Raw genomic sequence first — 27,654 nt, forward strand, 5'->3', positions numbered from 1 at the left:
TGGGCCACGAAATACAAATAAGTAGAGACAACCAAACATCTAGAAGAAAACCTTTGGGATGGGCAGCGTATGGCAAACTTAGAGACGTGTTCAAGGAAAACATCCCAATAAAGCTAAAAAGAAAAGCATTTAACCAGTTCATACTTCCGGTGCTTACTTATGGAGCTGAAACACTGACATTGACTAAAACATCAATAAGAAAATTACAAGCAGCACAACGAAAAATGGAAAGATCCATGCTTGGCCTAACTTTGAGAGGCAGAATACGAAATGATGAGTTAAAGCGAAGAACTGGAGTGGAAGACATCATAAAACGCATTACGAAGTTGAAGTGGAAATGGTCAGGACACGTCGCAAGACAGAGAGACAACAGATGGACAAAGAAGATTTTAGAGTGGCGGCCAAGGACAGACAAACGAAGTCGTAGAAGGCCACCTACCAGATGGAGCGACGATGTTAAAAGAATAGCGACAAACTGAATTGCAGCTGCGAAGGACAGAGAAGGGTGGAGACATATTGAGAAGGCCTCTGTTCGACAGTGGACAAATTTGGCTGTGTGATGATGATGATGATGATGATGATGATGATTGAGTTTAATAACAAGTACTTGTAAAATTTATCCATAAAAGATAATAAAAATCAATAAAAATTGTTGATTAGAAAATGTTATTTAATATAACCGAAAATATTAATTAGAGAATTGTAGTAAAGAAACATTTGTAGTTACTTAGATGTCGATGTACTTACTTTAGGAACCTACAATAAGCCCCTGTTGCACATGTTACTAGTTGCTACATTTTTCTTCGTCTTAACCTTCGAGCGGTTTAGAATCAGCTGCATCATTATTTGTACTGTGTGTAAAATGTTTTCGTTTGATCTATACCTGAAAAACAAACAATATCATGAAAACATTAATGACCCGACAGACAGACAACAATCTCGTTTAAGAAATTTATTTAACACTGCTCCTGCTCGCTGTTTCGCTGTTGATCTAGTTTGCTTCTTAGATCAGGAGCAAACATTGCACCACTTGACCATTATGTATGAAATACATAAACAATTTTAGGGAAATAACACGCAGATATGGAGTAGTGTAATTTATGGTAGGGGAGCCCGCGGGGATTTTTGCAGTTACTCGAGCACGTCAGATTATCATATGGGGAGAAACCTGGTGCCCTAATGTACCTCTACCATATATTGGCTCTTAACACAGGGGAGTTCGTTAAGGAGGGCCGAAAAAAAAAATCTATCCTTAAAATACTCGAAATTGTCAGATTAAGATAAGGTAAGTTAAGTACATGCAAAAGAGTGTATACTTAAAAAATCTGACGATTTAAAGCGGGGTGTAAGGAAATAGGCGAGTTAAAAAGTTTCACAAGAAAAGCGAATAATTCGCGAAATGAACGTTAGATCAAAAAACTAAAAAATACGTGTTCAATATTTTTCAAAAATCTATCGAATGATACCAAACTTGACACCCCACGGAGAGGGGTGGGGGGTAAATTTAAAATTTTAAATAAAACGCCCGCGATATTTCGGAAAATAAACATTAGATCGAAAAACTGCAAAATACACTTAATCAATATTTTTGAAAAATCTATTGAAGGGTACCAAATATGACCCCCCACGGAGGTGGGGTGGGGTGTAAACTTTAAAATCTTAAATAGGAGATTTTTATACCAGATTTGCATTCTTTGCGTAAAAATAAGCAATTTTTATTCGAAATATTTTTTCGAATTATGGATAGATGACGCCATGATTATATGCTTCGTTGACTACCAAAAGGCATTTGATTGGGTAAGCTGGATAAATCTGTGGTCAATTTTAATAGAAATGGGCGCACCAATGCACCTGGTGACACTTATTAAAAATCTGTACCAGTCTAATAAGGTGACAGTACGACTAGATCAGACGTTCTCAAACCAATTCAAGACCGAGAGAGGTGTTAAACAAGGATGCGTGTTGTCACCTGACTTATTTAACATTTATGGTGAACATGTCATGAGGATGGTTTTAGAAGGATGGGCCGGTGGAGTGACAGTAGCTGGTAGAAAAATCTCAAATTTAAGATTTGCTGATGACACTACACTTATAGCAGCAAATGAGCAAGAAATGTTTGATCTTCTGCGAAGAGTTGAGCACGAAAGCAATAAAGTTGGTCTGAAAATCAATAAAGCTAAGATAAAAATAATGGTGGTCGACAGATTTGACACTATTCAACTGACTAACATATTACAGGAATACCAGATAGTAAACACCTTTTGTCTATCTCGGGTCTAGTATAACTAACGATGGTAACTGTGAAGCAAAAGTTCGGAGACGTATTGGTGTGGCAAAGAATGCGATGAGTCGCCTAACTAAACTTTGGAAAGACAGATCTCTCTCTCAAAATATCAAGATGAGACTGGTGAATGCCCTTGTATTCTCAATATTTCTATACGGAGCAGAGAGTTGGACTCTTCGCGCATGCGAGCGCCAAAAAATTGATGCCTTTGAGATGTGGTGCTGGAGAAGAATGCTGCGCATACCTTGGACAGCTCATAGGACAAACGTTTCCATTCTAAACCAACTCAATATTAAAAAAGGCTGTCCACAATATGTCTGCAACGAATTCTGCAATTCTTTGGTCACGTGGTTCGCAGAGGTGACGACAGTTTGGAGAGATTAATTGTTTCTGGAAACGTTCCGGGGAGAAGATCAAGAGGACGATCACCAACTAGATGGTCTGACCAAATAAAGCATTCAGCTGGAAACTCATTCTGCGAAGCTCTTAGAGCAGCTGAAGATAGAGACCAATGGAGAAACACTGTTAGGAATATTGGAAGAAATCACGATCCTCAGTAATGGGGAAACGACAGGAGAGAGAGAGAGAGAGACGCTATAATCGGAAAAAAACGATTGCTAGAAATGGAAAATTAAATTAAAAAATGGAAAGCGCCCACTAAAATGCAAAACTTTACTTAATGTTTTTTTGGTTTTAGGACCTACTCTTCACAACCCAATAGGTCCCCAAAGCGCTCGAGTGACTGCAATTTAGCATACTTTGCTCCCCTACTATTATTAACTATTGCCGAAGTACTTTCGCTCTCAGAGCATCTTTAGGGAAATTTAGTCAAAAGATGGGAAAGATATTCAAGAATGTCGTGGACATTAATTTAAATTAAAACATAGAACACACAATGGACAAAGGACAAACAGAATAAAATATTTTGAGCGGGGCTACATTCTTTAAAAATTTGAGCTACATTAATGATGGATGCTCCCAGTTTCAACACAAAACATCACAGCCTCCTACAGTTAACTGTAGGAGGCTGTGATAACATCCATCAAATCTCTACTCAAAAGAGCGTCCACCAAAGTAAAGACTTGTGTCCGATTGACCGAAAGTTTTCCAGTGATGATTGGTTATGCGTCAAGGCTCTTCACTGAGTCCCTACTTGTGTAATCATCCTATGGATATATTGACAGAGATGGTAAGGGATGAGGCTCGTTGGTCAATGATCTTTGCGATTATATCGTGTTAGGAGAGGAGAGCATAAAAATGTTGGAAGAAAAGTTGGAGGGTTGGAGATGGGCTATTGGAGAAGTGGACTTCAGGTTACAGTGGCGTACTGAGCATGGTTCCGCGGAACCAGGACCCGGGTCCCGGAGGGGCCCGCTCTAACCCGCTTTTTGCTTCTTTTGTTTCCAATTTGTTTGGGATATTTTGAACTACACAAGTACACACTACGAAATGTAATTGCTTAATAAATTTTAATTTTTGTGTAGGTATATATAAAAAAAAATATCCATTCATTAAAAAATTTGAAAACCAAATTGAGAAACACAGGGAACGCTATTGTAAGGTTACTTCGTTTTACTTGCTAAACAATGCCTTTGTCTCAACACTCGTTTAAAGAATAACCGCCGGTGCCTGCCTAAACACGTGCTAACACAAACACTTCTGTATTTTTTATATTAGCGCGATCCATGAGTAGTTGTAAACTGCAAAGTTGCAGTAATTGGGAAACAGAAGATATTCAATACAAGTTTTATACGGTGGGTCATAAAAATAATCCCAAGACGCTCGATGCTTTTTTGTTCGTATTTGTAGAACCCTCATAACACTGCATAAATATAGACAATTATAGTGGTAAGGATAATAAGGATAAAATATAGACACGTTTGATTGATATTAACCTCACCGATCCAAGGTTTTTTTCTAATTTTTGTATTTAACGGTTTTATCTCCCTAGAGATTTGTATGTAATTATTTAACTTATTAATAAATGTATCATATGCAATTTGAGAATATATTATTTTGTTGATAAATTTCATTCCAATGTTTATTTTTTAAAAGCTGTAGTAGTTTTGCGATGTTGGTTTTTAATTTATTACGACTGGAGGTTTAGATAATTATAGAACATTATTGAGATTTATTATTTATAAAAACGGCTGGCGTAAAGTGATCAGTCATGTCAGTATGAAAAACGATAAGATTAATATCAATTTACTGCTTTAATAGTCCATTCACTCACGGTAAAATATTGCAAAACCTTCAAAAAAAAATAAAGAATGGCTTGGATAGACATGAAATTTGGCGTACATATTAGGGTGGTGCGAAAAAAGTCAAGTTGATAATCCCGTATCGCTATAGTGCGAAAAAGTTGCGATTGGTAATTACAAGAAAAACAAAACAAAATTTATTCAAATCAGACTTTACCTTCCGATCCCGCAACGGGCCTAAAGATTATGAAAAAAAATGAAATTTTACCTTTTCTTCGGAAATTTTTATTTATCCTCCATGTACGTTTTATTTATCGCTATAGTAAAATTTATTTACAGTTTGCATGGTTAAGTAATAAAAACAACAGTTTTACGCATCTAACGAACATCTTCCGATCCCGCAAGGTCAATCAAAATCTATAAATATTTGAAATTTTCGATGATTTTGATAAATTAAAAAACATTTAGTTATCTCATTTTTCTCCTACATTGTAAAGTTTTTCGCTTGTTTATATATTATATGACAATACTTAAACAACCCAGAACTCACAACGAGGAGGTGGTTGCACTTCAAGCTCCACACACACCCTTCTCGCCAACCAACCAATGAGTGTGATTTTTACATTATTTACGTAGTAAATTTCTTTTTCATGCTTGTATCCAGCTTTTAAACGTCAACTTTGTATTGTGATTTGATGGTAGAATCTGGCAGCATGGCTTGATTTAAGTGTTGCCCTTATGAATTCATCTCTTGATTGGGGCCCACATACATTAGACCAGGGGTGACCAACTTAATCGGACTCGAGATCTACTGTCTGCCTTTCTAATTCTCTGGTTAGGGAATTTTTGTAATATTTAGGACGGGAATAGATAGGTAGGTAGATAATTTTTTCTTGCCATCGATCGACTGACCTAAGGGTCGCGATCGACGGGTTGGCCTCCCCTGCATTAGACGATGCTTCCGTGACCAACTTTAGGCACCTCTCATCAGCTTGCGTATGTCAGAAATAGTTTTGTACATTCTAGTCTGGTATGTCGCCCGATGTAATGCAAGAACTTATATCTTCATATGACACTTCGAAGAAGTGGTGGAGAAGATAGTTTTGCAACAGTCTGCAATAGTTTTGCAACATTATATTCCAGTCTATTATTTCAGCTTAGTCCCGTGCTTCAAAATTACAAGTAGTAGGGAGAAAGGAAACACATTAGAGAGCTGGGGCTAAGGAGAGTGTTAAAAGCCGGATAGGCTAAAGCCAAGGGAAAACGTATTAGAAATTTCATCCCTCCTACTTTAAATTTTGAAGCACAGGACTACACTGAAATATTAGATTGGAATGTTGCAAAACTATCTTCTTCACCAGTTCTTCAAAGCGTTTCAAATGAAGATATAGGTTCCTACATTATTTCAGGCAACACGCCAGACTGGAATGTACAAAACCATCCGTCATACGCAAGCTGTCTAGCGGTACGTAGAGTTGGTCACGGAAGTATCGTCTAATGTATGTGAGACCCAATCAAGAGATGGATTCATCAAGGCAACACTTACATCAAGGTCCATGCTGCCAGATTTTACCACCAAATCAAAATTCAAAGTTGACGTTTAAAAGCTGGATACAAACAAATGAAAAAGAAATGTACTATGTAAATAATGTAAAAACCACACACTCATTGGTTGTATGGAGGGAAGGGTGTGGGTGGAGTAAAAAGTGCAACCACCTTCTTGTTGTGAGTTCTGGGTCGTTTAAATATTATTATACAATATAAAAACAAGCAAAGAGATTCACAATGTAACAGAAAAATGAGATAACTAAATGTTTTTTAATTTATCAAAATCATCAAGAATTTCAACTTTTCATAAATTTTGATTGACCTTGCGGGATCGGAAGATATTCGTTAAGTGCGTAAAACTGGTGTTTTTATTACTCAACCATGCAAACTGTCAATAAATTTTACTATAGCGATAAATAAAATATACATGGAGAATAAATAAAAATTTCCGAAAAAAAGGTAAAATTTCATTTTTTCATAATCTTTAGGCCCGTTGCGGGATCGGAAGATAAATTCCGATTTGAATAATTTTTGTTTTGTTTTTCTTGTAATTACTAATCGCAACTTCTCCGCACTATAGCGATACTGGATTATCAACTTGACTTTTTTCGCACCACCCTAATACACATAGCTAATATGTCAAAGAAAAAAGTGATATTGTGCCGATGTGTGATTTTGCCCAGGGGGTGACTTTCGTCCCTTCTCAGGGTGAAAAAATATACGTTCAAAATAAGTCCTGAATTGGATGAAGTACTTAACTAATTTTAAGCAACTTTTTTTCTATACTGTTTTTTCAATAAGTCAATACTTTTCGAGTTTTTGCAAGTGAAAATGTTTATTTTTTTACAAAAAAATTACATTTTCAGGAGCTTTTTCGCAATTAAGTCAAAAAGTAAGTATTTTATTACAAAAATACTATTATCAAAAATATAACTTATAAAAAAGTGAAAAAAATGGAGTACAGTAAAACCTCTGTTAACCGAAATAATTCAGGAGGCCGTTTCGGTTAACAAGAATTTACGTTAAAATAACATTGCTTTTTGTATTCCTCTTGTATCAAATTACAAGGTATTGGAGAGATAGAGCTATAAAACATCGTTGTCAAAAAAAATACAAAAAAAATAGAAGATTTCTTTAAAAAAACACTCTAAACATGTTCATTTTCCTTAATTTTATTGCAGTTTTTAAATTTACTTTTTATTGATGAAATTATTGAACTGTCATCCATTTCGGTTAAACGATGTTTCGATTAAAAAGGTTTCGGTAAACGGAGGTTTACTGTATATATAAAGTGTGTAGACCCGTAGAAACAGAGGTGTAGCTAATTAAAAGTAAGTTCTTAGGTACTCGTCAAATTTCAAATCGAATATTTCAACGAGAAATATCCAAAAAATCAAGCAATTTCGCGGGAAGTCTGATTTCCACTTTTTTAAAATTATTTAAAAAAGTTTTATTTTTCTTTTTTAAAAAAGGTTCTTACATGAAAAGTAAATAAGTTACGATCAAAATAATGTTGATCTCTTTTTTTTTGTTAGCAACAAAAATCGTGAAAATTGCGATTGTAAGTTTTTGTTAGTAACAAAAATCAAGTAACCTGTGAAGCGGTAACGATTAGTTTAATTGGAGATGCTAATTAGGTGGTGATTTTTAAGATACTTTTTTACCAAGAGAAGGGACCAATTTTGTTTTGAGCGTACCTCGTTTTCTTTTGATGCTAGAAACTAAAAAAACAAAAATTCAGCTTTTTTAAAAACACTTTAAAAAAGGTGTGATAAGTTAAAATATTCGATTTTGAATTTGACGAATAAGAACCTACATTTAATTAACTATGACTCGGCTCCTCTACTGAGTCAACAGAGGACTTTTTGAGTTATTTCCTTCCGAAAAACCGTCTAGAAACGTAGTTTTTTGTTGAAAATGAACATGTTCACTCGCAAATAATTCAAAAAGTATTGACTTATTGAAAACAATACATATATGGAACTAAAGTTGCTTATAATTAGTTAGTTTATCCAATTTCGGACTTATCTTGAACGTGTGTTTTTTTACCACCCAGAAGGGGTGACACTCACCCTCCGGACAAAATCACACATCGGCACAACATCACTTTTTTTCTTTGACATGTTAGGTTTATGCCAAAGGCTATAGCGGGATAAGATGGTCAAAAATGCTCCCTCTCCGATCAGCCCCGCTACTTATGTTTTCGATAAAGGATACAAAATTATGCCCCCATGCAAATGTTTAGCTTCCCAGAGGTCCTAGAACCTCTTAAATCGAGAAAAGAAGAAGTTTTAGGTTTTATTATTTTGTGAGCTCAATTTTAATTTAAAAAATCTGAAAAAATTCAAGAGGATGTATATTTTGAATACAAAACAGATTTATTTTTTTCAGATTTTTGTAATAAAAAATGAGCCCAGGAAAAAATTTTGAAATTTTCAAAAAAATTTTATGTTATGTAAATATGATTTGGCCAACTTTTAAATAGTATTTTTTTTTGTGTATTTTTTGTCGTTTTTTTTTAATGGCAGAGGCAGAATTTTTAATATCTGAGCGGAAAGAACGAAAAAATTGAAAAAACCGTTTTTGGCTGTCTCGAGATGCATCTCGGGACAGCCAATTTTAGGATTTAGGATCCTGACTACAACTGAAAAAAACACTAAAGGTGTGAATTTTGTCATAAAATTTGGTATGTGGGCTTATAATAATATTTGGAACAGCTTTTCCAAATAACTTTTTTCGATATCTCTAACGCGAAGCAAATCGAATCGCATATCGAAAATTCACCCTGTTTATGGATTCGCAGTAGACCGCGTTTAAAATTTATATTTCAGTTGACTATTTTAAAAATTGTGAACCATCAACCTGTATGACTGTGCCAAATTTCAAATCTGTATATATTTTGATAGCCGAAATATAGGGGTGTCTTCATTTTAAATGCAACACACTGTATATTATCAATTTGATAATTTATTGCAACTAATATAGTCATATTTTTTATACCTAGATTCAAAATATACATTCAAAATACTGACTAATCCACTAATTTTATCATAAAAAGTTCAAATTGATTGCATTGAAGTATTGAACCAATTAATGCGTATTAATATAATATTATTATAATAATTATAATATACAGAGTGAGTTTTATGTATAGAAACCCTCAATTATCTCGGAAACTTCTTGCGCGATTTTTATAGGTTTTGGTGGGTAGGAGTTTTCTAATGCAACCGATATTATAGTGATAATTACATTGTTGTCAGATTTTCCGTTTTTCTGGAAATCTAATGAACTTTCTTATTTCAAATGGAACACCCTGCATGTCTTTTGCGTTTTGAAGTCCTTAAGAAATACTGATTATTTTTCATGTTATATTTACTATACCTATATGCCATAGTTTCGGAGTTATTGCTACATGTATTTAAAAAAAAAATTAAACAAATTATAAAAATCAATTTTTTTTGGCCCGTGTAGACATTATTTTCATTATTTGGATCATTGGGAAGAAAAAAGGTCTTTTATATAATATAACGTGAAAAATAATTAGTATTTCTTAAGGACTTCAAAAATATTCGATTCAGGGTACTTCAAAAGGGATTACTTCAAAAATATACAGGGTATTCCAATTGAAGTAAAAATTTAATTAGATTATTAGAAAAACGGAAGATCTGACAACAATGTATAATTATAATATTTGCCGCATTAGAAAACCCCTACCCACCAAAATTTATAAAAATCGTGCTAACCGTTTCCGAGATAATTGAGGGTTTCCGTACATAAACCTAACTCTGTATATTATAATATGTATTATTACATATTAATTGGTTCAATACTTCAATGCAATCAATTTGAACTTTTTTTGATAAAATTAGTGAATTAGTCAGTATGTATTTTGAATGTATATTTTGAATCTAGGTATAAAAAATGCGACTATATTAGTTGCAATAAATTATCAAAATGATAATATACAGCGTGTCGCATTTAAGACGAAGACACCCCTATATTTTGGCTATCAAAATATATACAGATTTGAAATTTGGCACAGTCATACAGGTTGATGGTTCACAATTTTTAAAATAGTCAACTGAAATTTAAATTTTAGACGCGGTCTACTGCGAATCCATAAACAGGGTGAATTTTCGATATGCGATTCGATTTGCTTCGCGTTAGAGATATCGAAAAAAGTTATTTGGAAAAGCTGTTCCAAATATTATTATAAGCCCACATACCAAATTTTATGACAAAATTCACACTTTTAGGTAGTCAGGATCCTAAATCCTAAAATTGGCTGTCCCGAGATGCATCTCGAGACAGCCAAAAACGGTTTTTTCAATTTTTTCGTTCTTTCCGCTCAGATATTAAAAATTATGCCTCTGCCATTCAAAAGAAAGACAAAAAATACACAAAAAAATACTATGTATTTAAAAGTTGGCCAAATGATATTTACATAAACCAAAAATTTTTTGAAACTTTCAAAAAATTTTCCTGGGCTCATTTTTTATTACAAAAATCTGAAAAAAATCAGGCTGTTTTGTATTCAAAATATACATCCCCTTGAATTTTTTCAGATTTTTAAATTAGAATTGCGCTCACAAAAAAACCAAAAAATTCTTCTTTTCTCGATTTAAGAGGTTCTAGGACCTCTGGGAAGCTAAAAATTTGGGTGAGTGCATAATTTTATATCCTTTATCCAAAACATAAGTAGCGGCGCTGATCGGTGCGGGGACATTTTTGACCATCTTATCCCGCTACAGCCTTTCCTGTCAATCCAAACGGTTCTTTAAAATTTGGAGCAAAAACCGTGAGTAAAATGAACTATAAATTAGCTTGAGTTTTTATAAAAAATGTATGATACATTTTACGATATATGATGATTTATATTCAATGTTTATTAGAAACTTTTGATATACAATCTGTTGTTTTATTGGGCAGGGGGGGCCGCATCCCAACTGGAACCAGGGCCAGCTGTTCTATCAGTGCGTCACTGTGGGAGGAACAGGAATCTTTGGGAAAATATAATTGATTGGACAAAAACTTGGACGAGTAGAAGATTAAATACCTTGGACCCTACATGATCGAAAAATCGGGGAAGGGCCGAAAGAAAAGATACACCAGAGTGCAGTGAGGCCTGCGTTGGTGTACAGTGGTGAAGTGTGGCCCATAAAGAAGATTCAGGAAAATAAGATGGATGTGGCTGAAATGAAACTGTTGCGGTGACAGGATTAGGAACGTCTTAACCCTCGTAAGGTGGTGCGGGGTGCAGCTGCACCCCAGACCTCGTTTTTCTCACCTATCTTTTTTATTATTTTTTTTTAATTTTCGTCCATTTTTTTATTCCCATTAAATTCAATTCTAAACGCATTCCACCTATTGCAGTATTTAACACTCTTTGTGTTTACGTGCTTTTTTGGAAAAATTACTGTAATGTGCAAATGATGAAAATTTAGTAAAGCAATTTATTAGCAAATGATGTCCCGTAGCACAGAGCTACGGGACAAAGTCGGTGTTACTTATGCCAGAGAAAAAATATACCGAAAGTCCCGGCATAACTGTACTGTGTGTAAAAACTTTGTGTTGCGCACTTTGTGAAAAATTTCATGAGTTTGTCTTGCAACGATAGTAATTTTTTTAAAGAAATGAGTACTTTGTTTGTAAAATTATGTTTCACAGTATAATAAACAAGTCCTAATTTATCGTTCAAATCAATTTCCCCGACGTTCACATATAAAGAAAATGGATATGCACATGGGGTGCAAATGCACCCCGCACCGTTGTTTACGTAAGAATCTAAGCACCGCCTTACGAGGGTTAATTACGGAAAGAGCCGAGGTGACTACAGTCTCAAAAAATATTCGAAAACAGAGACTGGAATCATCACCATCATCATTCAGCCCCTTGCGTCCACTGCTGGACATAGGTCTCCCTCATTTTTGTCCATTTTGCTCTATTTTGTGCACTTTGCATCCAATTTCTTGACATTTTCTTGAGATCGTCGGTCCAACGAGTAGGTGGTCTTCCTCTGCTTTTTTCGTCTAATCTCGACCTCCACTCAAGTAATCTCTTCGTCCACCTCCCATCACTGATTCGGGCGACGTGTCCGGCCCAGTTCCATTTCAGGGTGGCAGTTCGGGAAATTACATCGGTAACTCCTGTTCTTCGTCTTAGTCTTCATTTGTAACTCGGTCACGAAGCGATATATGTACTCAGCATTGACCTTTCCATTTTCCTCTGAGCTATTTGCAGCATTTTAGAAGTTGTCAATGTCAAAGTTTCGGCACCATAAGGCATCGCAGGCAACACACATTGGTCAAATGTTTTACGTTTTAAAGAAATTGGTATATCGCTTTTAAAGATGTCTTTGAGTTTTCCATAGGCTGCCCATGCTAGCTTTCTTCTTCTTCGTAGTTCGCATGTTTGGTTGTCTCTTGTGATCTTTATCTCGTGTCCAAGGTATATGTATTTTTCCACTAGTTTTACTTCGTTGTCTCCAATATTGATATTTCCGCTATGTACTAGGTTTGCCATAAATTTGGTTTTGGAGATGTTTATTTTAAGACCTACACTGGCACACACTAACTGAAGTTCATGTAGCATTGTACATATATCCTTGAGGTTGTCAGATAATTAAACTATGTCGTCTGCGAATTTCAAATTTGTTAATCTTCTACCGTCAATATTCAGGCCTCGCTCTCCCAATTAAGTTTTTTACAAGCATATTCTAGTACTGCGGTAAACAGTTTAGGCGATAAGGTATCGCCCTGTCGGACTCCTCCGCCGATTGGGATATGGTCTGTGTTTTTATGTAGTTTCACCGACATAGTTGCGTTCTTGTATGTATTCTTCCAGTAGACTGGAATAATTTGGTCATATTAGACGAAGAAATAAAAACTATGTGGGATGAAGCATACAGCTGTTAACAGTTGATGAAAAGAGCGGTAGAGGAAAACTAAGAAGAAGATGGAAGGATTGTGTGGCAGGAGACTTAAAAAGGGAAAAGCTGTGGACGAAAATGGTAGAGCACCATATCTAATAATATTCCGGATTCCCTTTATCTGCAGAGAAGGTGTTTTTATTTGTTTGAGTATTAATATTACTCTGGGTATTTCCTCTCTATTGCTAAATTCAATAACGTTTACGTTTTTCTTATCTTAATCATTTCTAAAAAGGTTCTGAAACTGTTTTCTTGTGGTATGTTTAAGTTAAATATTATGCTTATACAGGGTGAGTGAGAGATATACAAAAATAACTCATATATGTTGTTATTAGATTTTTATTTGTTTCCGAGATATGGGCTGTTAAAATTTTTCTTACAAACTGACGATTTAACTATTTCTCTAAAACCGGTTGGGGTGTGCAAATAAAATTTGGTGGGTTTTAAGATATAGTTATTGCACATATTTTGACATACAATTAAGAATTATTTATTCACCATTGGCGCCTGTACGGATAAGGGTCTGAATTTTTTAAAGAAAAAAAAATAGTACGCCACTGAAATATTTCAAATTAAAATTATTTTTGAATTCCCTGTTCAATTTCTGACAAATCATCTATCTTCATGTTTGTTCATACGACGCTTCGTTTTCATGCAAAAAATAAAATATCTTAACGCTTACAAAATATTCTAAATAAGTTTCTACAATTCTACACATTCATAATACATATTACATAGAAACTTCGTCGAAAACTAAAGCGTTAAGATCTTTTATTTTTTGCATGAAAACTAAGCGTTGCATGAAAAATAGGGAAGATAGATTTTTTTGTCACAAATTGAACGAGGAATTCAAGAAAGAGTTTTAAGTTGAAATATTTCAGTGGCGTACCATTTTTATCTTTAAAAAATTTCAGACTATTACCCGTACGCTCGCCAATGATGAATATAAAATTCTTAATTGTGTGTCAAAACATGCGCAATAGCTATGTCTTAAAACCCACCAAATTTTATTTGCAAACCTCAACCGGTTTTAGAGCAATAAATAAATCGTGAGTTTGTAATAAAAATGTTAACACCCCGTATCTCCGAAACAAATAAAAATCGAATAACAACATATGGGTTATTTCTTATTATTTTTAAGTATATTATACAGTCTTAAAGTTTGGCGCGTTCCTCCCCACTCACCCTGTATATTGGATTAACCCACAATTGATTGTAATAAAAATTAATTTTAGAATTGCTGTTTGACGTTTCGATTTCCACTTAGAAAATCGTTGTCAAAACAGATGAAACGTCAAACAACCAAATGTTAAAATGAAATTTTCATTACAATCAAATAATGCAACAAACATATGTATTAGTAAACTTAATCATTTCTGCTTATTTGATTTAAGTACGCACTTGCCTTCAATCTGAATGAGTGAATGAATTAGGTTTTTCTATGGATGCTATACAATGTGCAACTTCTCTCACTACTTACATACATTCAAAACGAACAATTTCTCAGGCAGTGAGAAAAGTCGGCCATTGAAGTGAGAAATATTTGTTCTCACGGGTTCTCCTACGGTTTACATACATATGGTCGTCGTTTCCATTGCAACATACACAATACAAACACAATAATTAATGTTGTCAAAAAAATTTGTAGAAGCAAATCTTACCCGGAATTACCTTTCAAAGCTGCTCAAAAATAACTGTTAATAGTCCAGGGCGCATCTGTTTTGAGATGGACGTTGAGAGGTGACTCAAATTTTTTTGCAGAAATTGCTGGAAAATAGATCAAATATTAATATTTGAGTTATCCTCCCTCTCAAAAAGATCCGGAACATTGTTTAAATAATCAAAATGTCAAAAAATGAAGGAAAAATTCGATTTTTTTCTTGGTTTTTTGATTATAACTTTAAAAGTATTCACTTCCAAGAAAAGTTGTACTGACATAAAAGTTGCAAAATTAAATTTTCTACAACATTGAATTGATTAAAAATTTAAACAATAGTCACCCTAGTTGCAAAATAGCAATACTTGCGAAAAAAACATACCAAAACAAGTATTTGCATTTTACGTTTTTCAACCATTTATGCTACACTTAGGACCTTCATATTTCTCCCAGAAAAACTTTATGACACAGTAAAACAATACTATAAATTTTATTAAGATCGGTGCAATAGATTATGCAAAATAAATTTTGAAATACAGCTTTCGCAAAAAAATTAATTTTTTTAAAATGTTACAGGACTGAAAATAAAGCAGGTAGCAGGTTGAAATTTTTTTTGCTTATAGAAGTGTACTGTACCTTTTATCTGCAATTTGAAAAATTAACATCGATTAATTACCACGGCATCAGGAAATTAAAAAAAAAAAAACATTAATTTTTGGTGCTACGCGCAGGAAAGCGGTGTTCGATTCACACAAGTTGATTTCCACCAAAATTTCTTCCAATCTTTATCTAATATATTATTTTCCTACTCTATATTTTGTTGTATTTTAATATTTTAGTTCCACAAAAATCAAACTAATTTTATTATTGTTTGTGAAATATTGTTTACACAATTGCTTATGTTTAAAAATAATAAACTTTTATTCTCTAAGTTAAAATATATGAACAAAGAAAGTTTTTGCTAATAAAAGTGTTATTTCAAAGGATAGAGTATGTGTTTTTATTTTGTAATAAACAAATTTATTTATTTATATCGAAATGTAATAAAAATTAAAATGTATCAATCATTATCAAAGGTCATTTGAATGCCCAATCAGAGCAAACTATCCGCTGTCCTGCGCGTAGCCCCAATAATTAATGTTTATTTAAAAAAATTCCTGACGCCGTGGTGTTAATCGATTTTAATTTTGCAAAATTGCAAATTAAAGGTACAGTACACTTCTATAAGCAAAAAAAAAATGCTTCCTATCTGCTTTATTTTCAGTCCTGTAACATTTTGAAAAAATGAATATTTTTTGCGAAAGCTGGATTGCAAAATTTATTTTGCAAAATCTATTGAACCGATTTTAATGAAATTATCAGTATTGTTTTACTGTATCATAAAGTTTTTTTTGGTGAAATATGAAGGTCCTAAGTGTAGCATAAATGGCTGAAAAACGTAAAATGCGAATACTTGTTTTTGTATGGTTTTTTCGCAATTATTGCTATTTTGCAACAAGTCTGACTATTTTTTAATTTTTTAACCAATTCAATATTAAAGGAAATTTAATTACGCAGCTGTTATGTTAGTATAACTTTTCTCGTAAATAAATACTTTTAAAGTTATAATCAAAAAACGAAGAAAAAAATCGAATTATTCCTTAATTTTTTGACATTTTGATTATTTAAACAATGTTCCGGACCTTTGTAAGAGGGAGGATAACTCAAATATTATTATCTGATTTATTTTCAAGCAATTTATGCAAAAAAATTTGAGTCACCTCTCAACGTCCAAATGTACTAATACTTTTACAGATGCGCCCTGGTCTATAATTATAAGTTCAAATAAATAACGTAAGTATATAAATCTTAAGAATATTAAATACCTACGACCTACATGTATATGTACCTATTGTATTTCAATTTTTGCATATAATATATATAGCTAAAAGCACCTAAATTATTTAATTTTAAAATTTGAACTCTTGACAAAACCGCATCAATAGAAAAAGTACAGTGTACAACACATGAGAAATGACATATTTCTCCCTCGCTTGATTTGCGGCCCTCGCCTCGTGCCTCGGCTCGTGCCAACAAACTTCGGCGCTCGTGAGAAATATGCCTTTTTTCTCACTTGTTGTACAATATACTATTTCTGATAAAAAAATTTAATTTCTTTTATTCTAAAATCCTAGTCTATCACAGATTTTTCTCTCAGATTCTTTTTTTTTGTAGCTTTCTTATCTAGGTATATTTTACTCTACATCAACACATACTTTTAAGCATAATTTGACATTTACTAAAGGATATTTTTTATCTAAACTCCAAAATATATTGGTATTCACAAAATAATTTTAAGCTATGTACCTATTTAATATCTATTATAGATAAATACTAACAAATATAACAAAAAGCTTGAAAGTAAACATTTTTTTGTAAACAATAAGTATTTAATAAACATTAAGCTCTATAAGACACAGTTGTTTATAGTGGTGAGATCAATAAATAAATAAACATTAATATAATATGTGCTACAAATATCAAAATGACGTGGGCAAAGCAAGTACGTAGTAATTTTCTATTGCATATTAATAAGCTTATACACTCACCGGCACAAAATTCCGCCACCAAAAATGTTTGATTGAGTTTGACAATCTATAACTTTATTATTTGTACTCCGATTTTCAAAATTTTCGCACCAGTTTTAGGTCTGGATCCCGCGTATGAAAAAAAAGTTGATTAATAGTAAGCTGAAAATTTGTTAATAGCTTAAGGGTGTCTAGTCTGACAAACTTTGGTATACGGGAACACTGGAAGAGGGGCAGTTTTAATTGTGGAACAGGTTAAAAATTTGGAACGTCATTCTACGAAAACGTTCCATGTATTTTGTTGGACATAACTTCCAATTGATTTGTAGCCATTTCATTAAACTCTCATGCAAAAATCAGACTGCTATTTATCACCTGTCATAATTCCTGTCATTTGACATATTCTACATGTTCCACTTATTAAAACGCCCATTTGGTGATAAATAGCAGTCTGATTTTTGCATGAGAGTTTAATCTCTGTTCGAAGAGTTTAAGTCTGTTCTGTCGGACAAAATAAATGTGCCGTTTTCGTGGTGTGACCGTTCCAAATTTTTAACCTGTTCCACAATTAAAACTGCCCCTGTTCCAGTGTTCCCATATATCAAAGTTTTTCCGACTAGACACCCTTAAGCTATTATAGTATATTAAGTATGGAGAACGGTAAGGGTTTTATACCGATCGAAGACAATTGTTTGAGATCGGTTTATTGTCTGAGATCGGTTACCCTTAACGTTCGGCATGCTTATAACGTTTTTTTGCACGATTGATACCATTATAAATTATAAAATTAAACATTTTCGTCATATTGACTAGTTTCATTCATTTTATCAAGATAGATACTTTGGTTGTTAGGTAGTAACTAGGGTGCATAACAACAATGGAGAATTGAGTTTTTATTTAGTTGTCAATAATTTTAAGTACAATTTTGATTATTATAAATTAAAATATGAGCGAAAGTGAATTTGAAGAAATTGAACGGGCTTGGGAAGAAGGGTGTTCCGCAATTATTCCCGAAAAATCCAAAATCCGTTATCAAAATACCTACCAAAGTTTTAAAAAATGGTGCGAAGGCAAGAATTTAAGAATCGAAGAAAAGACTCTATTGGCATATTTCGTTCAAAGACATATGAAGTTGAAAGCTCCTGGAAGCCTCTGGGCAGAATATTCAATGATTAAATCCACCGTTTTTCTTTATGATGGCATTGATATTTTCAACTTTTCAACTTTGATCGCGTATTTGAAGAGAAAAAATGTTGGATACTACTAATGTATGCGATTCTGCAGGAGTTTCTGTTAGAAGTGAAACCACAGCCAAAACAAGTGGGATTTCATTAAATAATTTAACAAATTGTACCATAAGTTTCAATATTAATAAATAATTCGTTAGTTTTCTTTATTCTTTCAAAAAATAAATTAAAATTAAGAGATTTTTTAACTCGACGGTAAGTGAATTACTTTACCGTCGAGTTGGAGTACTTACCGTCGAGTTGGATTACTTACCGTCGAGTTGCTAGTAAATGTCACCTACTGACGTAAAATCTGTCACGGTAAACAGTCAAAAATGATCAATCGTGCAAAAACAAATTTTCAGCTTGCTATTAATCAACTTTTTTTTCATACGCGGGATCCAGACCTATTTGTAGGTACATGTATTGATGTCGTTTGTTATTATTCCGGTAACAACAATTTTTTGCTTAGATGGCATTATAGGGTGGTGAATTTTCTCCTAATTTTAAAAAATTCTGTGAAAAAATTGAAGAGCTGATTTTGTTTCATACTCCTTTTGTATTATCCTGAAGGTATTACTAAGGTTTTGTTTTTTGAATTATCCGAATATCTCTTTTATTGTAGGAGCTGTAAATAAAAACATTGCTTTGAAAATTAACAAAAACTCACAAAACAAAATTAACAACAAAACAAAACAATTCAATAGTGGGTATGTCCACCTCTTGCAGCAACGACTGTGCTCGCAATATGTTTGACACCGAATAAAGATGTGTTATCCTGGCCTGGGGAATAGCCCGATATTCCTCTATCAGGGCCATAACTGTACCAAATTTTCTGGATGCCTAGGATGACGGCGAATAGCTTTTGTTCATTCCACAAATGCTCAATAGGATTGAGATCTGGGATGCATGCGGGTCATTCTAATCTTATCAATCCAACGTCTGTTTTATGAGTAAATCAGTGTTTTTATTTACAAAAAATGGTACAGCTCTTACAAGAAAAGAGATATTCTGGTAATTCAAAAAACAAAATTTTAGTGATGCCTCCAAGATAATATGACAGGACCATGAAACAAAATCAGCTGTTCCATTTTCCACAGATTTTTTTAGAGTTAGGAGAAAATACAACGCTTCTATTCATCTCCGTATAATACCATCTAAGCAAAAATTTTTTGTTACCTGAATAATAAGCAACCGACATCAATACATGTACCTACAAACTGATGTAAGAATCTTAATAAAGTTATAAATTGTCAAACTTAATCAAAAATTTTGGTCGCGGAATTTTGTGCCGGTGAGTGTATTTATTCGGACTGTGCAAATAAATTATTTGGTTAAATGATACTCATACATTTATATTTTACAATACAATCTGATATCTGATATCTCAGTCAATATGCTTGTTTGTTAATGGTACAGTCTAATATTTCATATTTTAATGCCATACGTCATGGAGCATTTAAGCTCTCCAATACATAACGGTCTCTCTATCTCTTCTGATTATTTATTCTGCAGCAGTTTCTTATGTTTCTGACCGTGAATGTTCCCTGCGACTCGCTCCTCTTCGACCTCCCATTTTGCTCATGAAGATGAGATTTACCAGCTCGTATTTGTTATTTGTCGAATTTGGCCAATTATTTCTCTTTCGATTTTCGCTTTTTTAGAACCTCTTGAATTGTAATGCAGTACTATCAATTAACTGATTATCCTTATAGATCTTGGCTCTGGTTGTGCCAAATTAGTACAATTTATATTTTTTGTCCAATTAATTGGATAATCAAATTTAATTGGCATACTCTTACAAGATATTTAGACAACCAGAGGATATTTGAATGATTATCTAAATATCTACCTGTCATTTTCTTTCATTCTTCTCGAATTATATTTATCCATTTATGTACATAATTACAAAAGTTCCTTCATTGATATCTATCATGTGCTTCGTTATTTTCAGTTCTAGCTTTCACTGTTTTCCAATCTCTTCTGGGACCCGACCTCTACCTCTTTTCGTCTGATAGTTTAGATTTAAAATTTACAGGTACATATTTCATCTAGCCCAGTAAATGAACGGGAAATTCGGCGATACCGTGTAATTTTCAGGGGCAACTCCGAATTGCATGAAAATTTGGATTTAGGTTCTACTTACCCTCCATTTCAAAGTTGAAATTGTGCCGTTGGTTGCTTTTACTTGGGGGGTGACAGTCACCCCTTCTCGGGGGTAAAAAAACATACGTTCAAGATAAGACCGTAAATGGATAAATTGACTGATTTTAAGCAACATTTGACTGATTTTCGACAAAAAAAACTACGTTTTCAGACGGTTTTTCGCAAATAACTGAAAAAGTAAATATTTTATCGAAAAAAATATCCCCAGCAAAAGTGTAGCTTATAAAAAACCCAAAAAATGGTGTATCAGTAAAGTCTATCAATCAAATAAAAACAAAGTTGTAGCTCATGAAAAATACGTTCTTATTTGTCTAATTCCAAATCGAATATTTCAAGGTGAAATCACCGAAAATTAAGCACTTTTCGGGAAAAACCCATTTAAACTTTTTTAAAGTGTTTATAGAAAGCTTTGTTTTAATTGTTAACAAAAGTTTTAGTATTAAAAATAAGCGAGTTATGCTCAAAATAAAGTTGGCCCTCTTTTTTTTGTAAAAAATCATGAAAATCTCGCCGTGTTTAGCTCCCCAAATGAAATTAATCGCTACTGCTTTACAAACAATTTACTTACCTATCTATTTTTTATATGATCTGTCAGTCTCACCGGTTTAAAGTGTTTATTTTTGAAAGGGTTATCATTGAGAAAGCTTGAATGGGTCACTAATCACGAGTGTATGAAAATTTTGAACAGCCATAATATCTTAACCAATTTTTTTCTTACATAAAAACAAAATGAAACTAGCATATTTATAATAGCAAAACCTACATTTTTTTACTCTTTAAGATTTTTCTTATCACTACTACTTTTTAAGTTATTTTGAAAAATAAAAATTTTTCAAAAATTTTTAGAAATTTTTTTTTTACTATAAAACCAAATGTTTTCAAAAATAAGCACTTCAAACCAATCAAACTTACAGATCATATAAACAATACACATACAGTTAAAATAGATGGTAAAGCCAAACGATTAATTTTATTTAGGGTGCTAAATAGAGGGAGGTTTTCACGATTTTTTTTTACCAAAAAAAAGGTGCCAACTTTTTTTTCAGTGTAACTCGCTTATTTTTGATGCTGTAAACTTTTGTAAAAATCAAATAATAGGCTTTTTTTCGTTAATAAGGTTTTCCCTAAAAACGCTTCTTTCTTCGGTGATTTCGCGTTGAATTATTCGATTTGGAATTAGACAAATAAGAACGTATTTTTCATGAGCTACAACTTTGCTTCTGCTCAATTTGTAGACTTTACTGGTACACCATTTTTTTCGTTTTTTTATAGGCTACACTTTTGCCAAAATATTTATTTCGATAAAATATCTACTTTTTGAGTTATTTGGGAAAAACGGTCTGAAAACATAGTGTTTTTGTCAAAAAATCAACATTTTAAATCGCGACTAACTCGAAAAGTATTGACTTACGTAAAAAACTTTATAGAACAAAAGGTGCTTAAAATAAGTCAATTTATCCATTTCCTGCCTTATTTTAAACACGCGTTTTTCATCCCCCGAGAAGGGGTAAATGTCACCCCCAAGTAAAAGCAACCAACGGCACAAATTCAACTTTGAAGTGGAGGGTAAGTAGAACCTAAATCCAAATTTTTTATGCAATTCGGAGTTGCCCCTGGAAATTGCACTCCAAAACGGTCATTTATTGGCCTAATCATTCTTAAATCTCATTATCTTTGCCTTTATTACTCTACAGAACAGAGTCGGTTTCCCTAATTACAATGTCTGTATAAGTTTCTATCTTGAGTCATACCAATAACAATCCCTTTCACCAACATATCCTGACTAAACGTTTTCCACCAGGTCTCCTTTGGTCTTCTCCTATTCCTACCAGTAACATGTAAATCAGCAATTTCAACATTCAGTTAACCTACATACATCATAACTGCTCTTATAAAATTTTTATATAATTTTTCCTTCTGTTTCATTGAAATGTTTCTATCGCATTACATATCATTCTACTCCTTCCCCGTCATCCATTTCACGCTAATTCTACTTTGTACAGAATGAGTTTTATGTATGGAAATGGAAACCCTCAATTATCTCGGAAAGAGCTTACACGATTTTTATAGATTTTGGTGGGTGAGGGTTTTCCATTGCGGCCGGTAATTTCCATAGTGGTAATTACATTTTTGTCAAATTTTCCATTTTTCTGTAAATCTAATGAACTTTCTTATTTCAAATGGAACATCCTATATATTTCTTGCGTTTTGAAGTCCTTAGGAAATACTGAGTATTTTTATGTTATACTCCCTATACCTAAATGCGATAATTTGTTATTGCTACATTTATTTTAAAAAATTTTGGTCTGGGTAAACATGATTTTAGGTTCTTTGGATTATTGGGAACATAAAAGCTCGTTTGTAATTTTTCTCTAAAATTAATCGTTTCCGAGTTATAAACAATTTAAAACTAAAAAAAATCGAGTAATGACGATTTTCAAGGTTCAAAAACACAAATAAAAAAATATTATTTTTGAAACTGCGAAGTACCCAAATTCAAGTTCAAGCCTTATTTTATCAGTTACCGATAAGTAAGTTGAGCTTATTTCATTTTAAAACATTGTTTTTTAGTTGGTAATGCAGCCCAGCCCGATCGCCCGTCCTCTCATATGCTCTTCACTAACAATGAAAAAGCAATGATGCAGAATAAAACGTACCGAAAAACCATATGGCAACCACCTAGAAGAAGGGTTGAGCTTGAATTTAGGTACTTCGTAATTTCAAAAAGTATATTTTTTACTTGTGTTTTTGAACCTTGAATATCGTCATTCACTATTCGATCTTTTTTTCAGTTTTAAACGTTTATACTTTACCAAACGATTAACTTTACAGAAATATTACAAAAAATCTTTTTTGTTTCCAATGATCCAAATAACGTAAAGTAATGTCTATCCGGGCCGAAAAAGTTGATTTTTATAATTTGTTTAAATTTTTTTTTTAATAAATGTAGGAAAAATTCTGAAATTATGGCATATAGTTATAGGGAATATAACATGAAAAAAATAGTATTTCTTAAGGACTTCAAAACGCAACAAATATACAGGCCATTTGAAATAAGAAAGTTCATTAGATTTGCAGAAAAACGGAAGACCTGACAACAATGTAATTATAAATTTAATATCGGCTGCATTAGACAACTCACACCCACCAAAATCTATAAAAATCGTCCAAGCTGTTTTCGAGATAATTGAGTGTTTCCATAGATAAAGCTCACTCTGTATACCTCCATCTATTTCCCCTATCTAATTCCCATCTAATTTCATCATTTTTCAATATGTACTTTAATTAACAAATATAATATATCTGCGTTTGGATTTTCTTGCACGTTGTCTTTCCCTGGCGCTTTGTTCTAATACCAGTATAAATGGTCAGCTATATTTGGTATATTCTGGTGGGTCATAAAGATAATGATTTTAATAAAATTTATTAAAATATATTTCTCCATTGAAATGTTACGTTTAGGGTTGTATTTCTTAGAGGAGTCAATTTTATTTTTTTAATGTGTAGGGGGGTCAGTAGAAGCTTGAGTTCAAGTTTTTGGGGTCGCCACCCTTGTCCCCCAGCCACCATCTTGGGAAAAGGGGTGCAAAGGGCTTTCACGCTGTATCTCTTAAACTAGCAACCCTACAGAAAATTTAATTACACATAAATTAAATTTTCTGCAATTTTATATCTATTACTTTTTATCGCAATAATAATTTTATTTATAATAAAATTATTATCTATTACTTTTTAAGCCACCAACAAAAAAGGTATAAACAAAAATAAGAGAAAATTTTGTAACAAGTTTCCTTTTGGAGGTTATGACGTTTTTTCCGTTCATTTCACGATAAAATAACGTCATAGCAATTTTTGTAGAGGAACAATTGTCAACGAACAATTTCCACTATAACAAGCTCTGTTATAGTGGATATACAATAAAAACAAAACGTTAGGCTACTTTTCTATCTATATATTTAATTTTTATGATTTTAACATTCCTATGCTATTATTAGACCCTTTCCCCCCACCTGTGAGGTTGAGTTTGGAGGCGCGTTTTTTTGTGTGGTATCCCCAATAGTTTATCTACAGAAAATTTTTAGGCAAAATAATATTATTCATTATTATATGTTGAAAAAGATCTATCATGGTTATTATTCTTTCATTGTTTTCGATGGTCCAGGCTGTGAGTCAAGATCTGAATCAGTACCCAAGGTGAATTTTTGTGGTATAATGAGAGTTAGCGTTGGCGTCATTGTCGGGAATTCATCTTCCAATTCATTTTCTTTAATAATGAATGTTGATATGTCTACGATGTTGCTGCAGATTTCACCACCATAATGGAGACACACTGCTGAACATTTGAGGTCTGCTTTTCGGCAACCACACGCACTTCCAGTTTTCATTGCATCTTGCATCTGCAAGATTAATTTAATAAGCTCGAGGGGCACTGGAAGCTTGGAAGTTTGGATTGGTATTCAAAATTGGCCATGCTTTTTTCAGCTCCAATCTTCTGGATAACAATGTTTACCGAGCCATGACTGAATCTGGTGATACACTCGGAGTCTGTGGAAACGGGCTGCATCTTGCGATGGAGGAACTGAGAAGAGATTAAATGCATTTTTTGTCACTGTTTTAATAAATCGTTTGTATCCCAGGATTTCCAGAGAATCGTCTTTATTTCCGCTATATAAAGAGACGAAAAAACGTTCGCCAACAACACTTAGTAAAGATGACTCGACTTTCCCGCTGACAAATAATTTTCTTCAGATAGCCTAAGATCCGAATATAGGTCGATTTGTACCTATCTGCTTTCCGAATGAAACATTTTTTTATTAAATTTCGTATATAGAAAAATATTTCTAGCATGGGTTGCCTATCAAAATCGTGTCATAGCTATCCTTAAGGTGGAGGCGTAGGGGTTGAAATCAATAATTCAAGCATATTTTTTTTTGAAAGTATGGTTAAATAATTTAATTTTTAAATTAAGTAGGCATATCCAGTATAATTAAGAGATTATTCAAAAAAAAATTACAAGTAAAAATATTGAAAAATAAGCCAACGGTGGCAAATTTTTGAAGACACCTCAAAATATAATGATTTTGCGGTGGACATCAGAACTCATCATTCGATCATGGTAAACAAAAAATTCAAACAGATTTTATTAGCTCATGAGCTTTTGTAGGTAGCGCCGTCGAGTTTTTATTTTTATCGATTTTTGCCTTTTTGGTATCACTCAGAACTCAAAACAACGATTTTTTTGCAAAAAGGGTGAAAATCAACATATTTATTATTTTTAAACAAAAAATAAGCATAAAACCAAATAGATCTCGACAGAGTTACCTCAAGGAATGTCTAAATAAAATATACAGGGTGTCTGCGTAACTTGGAACCATATGGGAAACTTTTTTAATATCAATTTTTGGGAAAAAAGTCATTTTTTATAAAGTGCTCTGCATAGTCTAAAACCTAAGATGCAAGCATCATATATCAAATTTTGTCAACAGTATACGAGGTATGTCAAAAAATATTAATTTCGCTCAAGAGCAAACTACCTTTATATTTCAAGATATCAAAAAATTTTATTATAAAAAGTTATTTGTAATTAAAAACCATATTCAAATATGCAATAACACCCTTCTACGTTAAAAAAGAAATTCTGAGATCTTCCTAATTTACCGATTCCGAACATCATTTTTATTTATTAGACATGTAATAACTCTTTTATTAATAATTTCAGGAAAAAAACTTATTCTTCATAAAAATCTGTGCATGGTCTAAACCTTAAGATAAAACCATCAGTTTTACAAGTTTGTTAATTTTATACGAGGTGTGTCAAATAATATCAACGCATGAAAGGCAATCCTTCCTAACCGACATCTATACAAATGTGCAGGAGAGCTGATCAAAAATTTTTTTTATTGAAAAATTCTTATAAAATATTTACTTTTCATCATAGATAAATACTTGTTAAAGTTTAGGCATTATAATATTGTGGGCTTTTATCTAAGAAGTAATATTTAAACTTAACACTTCAAGTTTACCATTTAGAGTTGGTTAGTAAAAGATTACCCCAAAAAAATAACAGGTACAACTATCTATGCGCCTGAGCCTACAAAACTTTCAAGTATACTCAGTTACATACTTAAGCTACTGTATATGCAAATAGGTAAAAATGTATTAATAACGAAAAAATATTTTTGAAAAATAGGAAAAAAAAACTAAATAATTAAATTTTAGTCAAGTCCTTCAAGAAAAATAATCTAATTACTTATTATAAAGTAATATTTGCAACTCTATCCGACATTTTTGAAGGGAGTGAGTTTAACAAATAAAACGATTTTTGTTTATAATCAATATTTTTATTGTATTGCAGTTTTTTTTTTAATTAAAAATTAAGAACTTAAACAAAATTTGGTTTTTATAATAAACACTGGGTACGAATAAAAAAAATCTTCTAAATAATTGTTAAATAACATATTTAAGTAACATCAAGAATTTGCTTAAACAAGAAGGAGATCTCAACATATTATTAATTATTATTACTCCAAATAAGGCACAGTGCACAGTTTAACATCACAAGACTCATCAGAGTTAAAAAAGTTTCTTTAAAAATTCATACATAATATTATGTTCGTGTGTACTGTTTCATTAACACTTAACTATGGTACTAAGATCCAAAACTCTAACTATTGGAAAAATAATTGGTAAAGAACACATTAAATGCAAAATTAACCAAGTGTACTTAGAGTAATATCCTATGTAAGACAATTTGTAAGGAACTCTATAATTCAATCTCAAACATATAACAAATGATAGCAAACAAACAAAACAAATAATAGTTAAAAAATTAACTTTAAATCGTATTTGGTCAAGACTGTAATACTGGAACCTCAAATAATTAAACTTATAAAAAATATGCTACTTAGGGGGGCTTGCGTAACGCTTCCTAAATCAATTTATGCCTAAACGCATTTAATAATGTCATTGAATCTTTTTCTAATCCAAACAGATGACGGAGAAACAATAATTTCATTTTAATGCATTTACCCATAAATTTATTTAGGAAATGTAACACAAGCCGACCGTATACTTTTT

General features: G+C 32.6%; 1 protein-coding gene across 4 annotated transcripts in view; it reads left to right on the forward strand.

The window, feature by feature from the left end:
* The window catches only part of LOC114331364 (proton-coupled folate transporter), a 147,543-nt gene that overhangs the window by 18,831 nt on the left and 101,058 nt on the right, over nucleotides 1-27,654 (forward strand). Inside the window, exon 1 of one of the 4 annotated variants that reach the window (XM_050649589.1) lies at nucleotides 17,033-17,160. The exons of 1 other annotated variant lie outside the window; for it this stretch is intronic. In XM_050649589.1, coding sequence (XP_050505546.1) covers nucleotides 17,143-17,160 — 18 coding nt within the window. In that variant the 5' untranslated portion in view covers nucleotides 17,033-17,142. Of the gene's footprint in view, nucleotides 1-17,032; nucleotides 17,161-27,654 lie in introns of those variants that run through there. 2 more of the 4 variants (XM_050649594.1, XM_050649591.1) reach the window with 2 other exon arrangements.

Source organism: Diabrotica virgifera, chromosome 4, assembly GCF_917563875.1.
Source record: "Diabrotica virgifera virgifera chromosome 4, PGI_DIABVI_V3a".
Lineage (NCBI taxonomy): Eukaryota > Metazoa > Arthropoda > Insecta > Coleoptera > Chrysomelidae > Diabrotica > Diabrotica virgifera.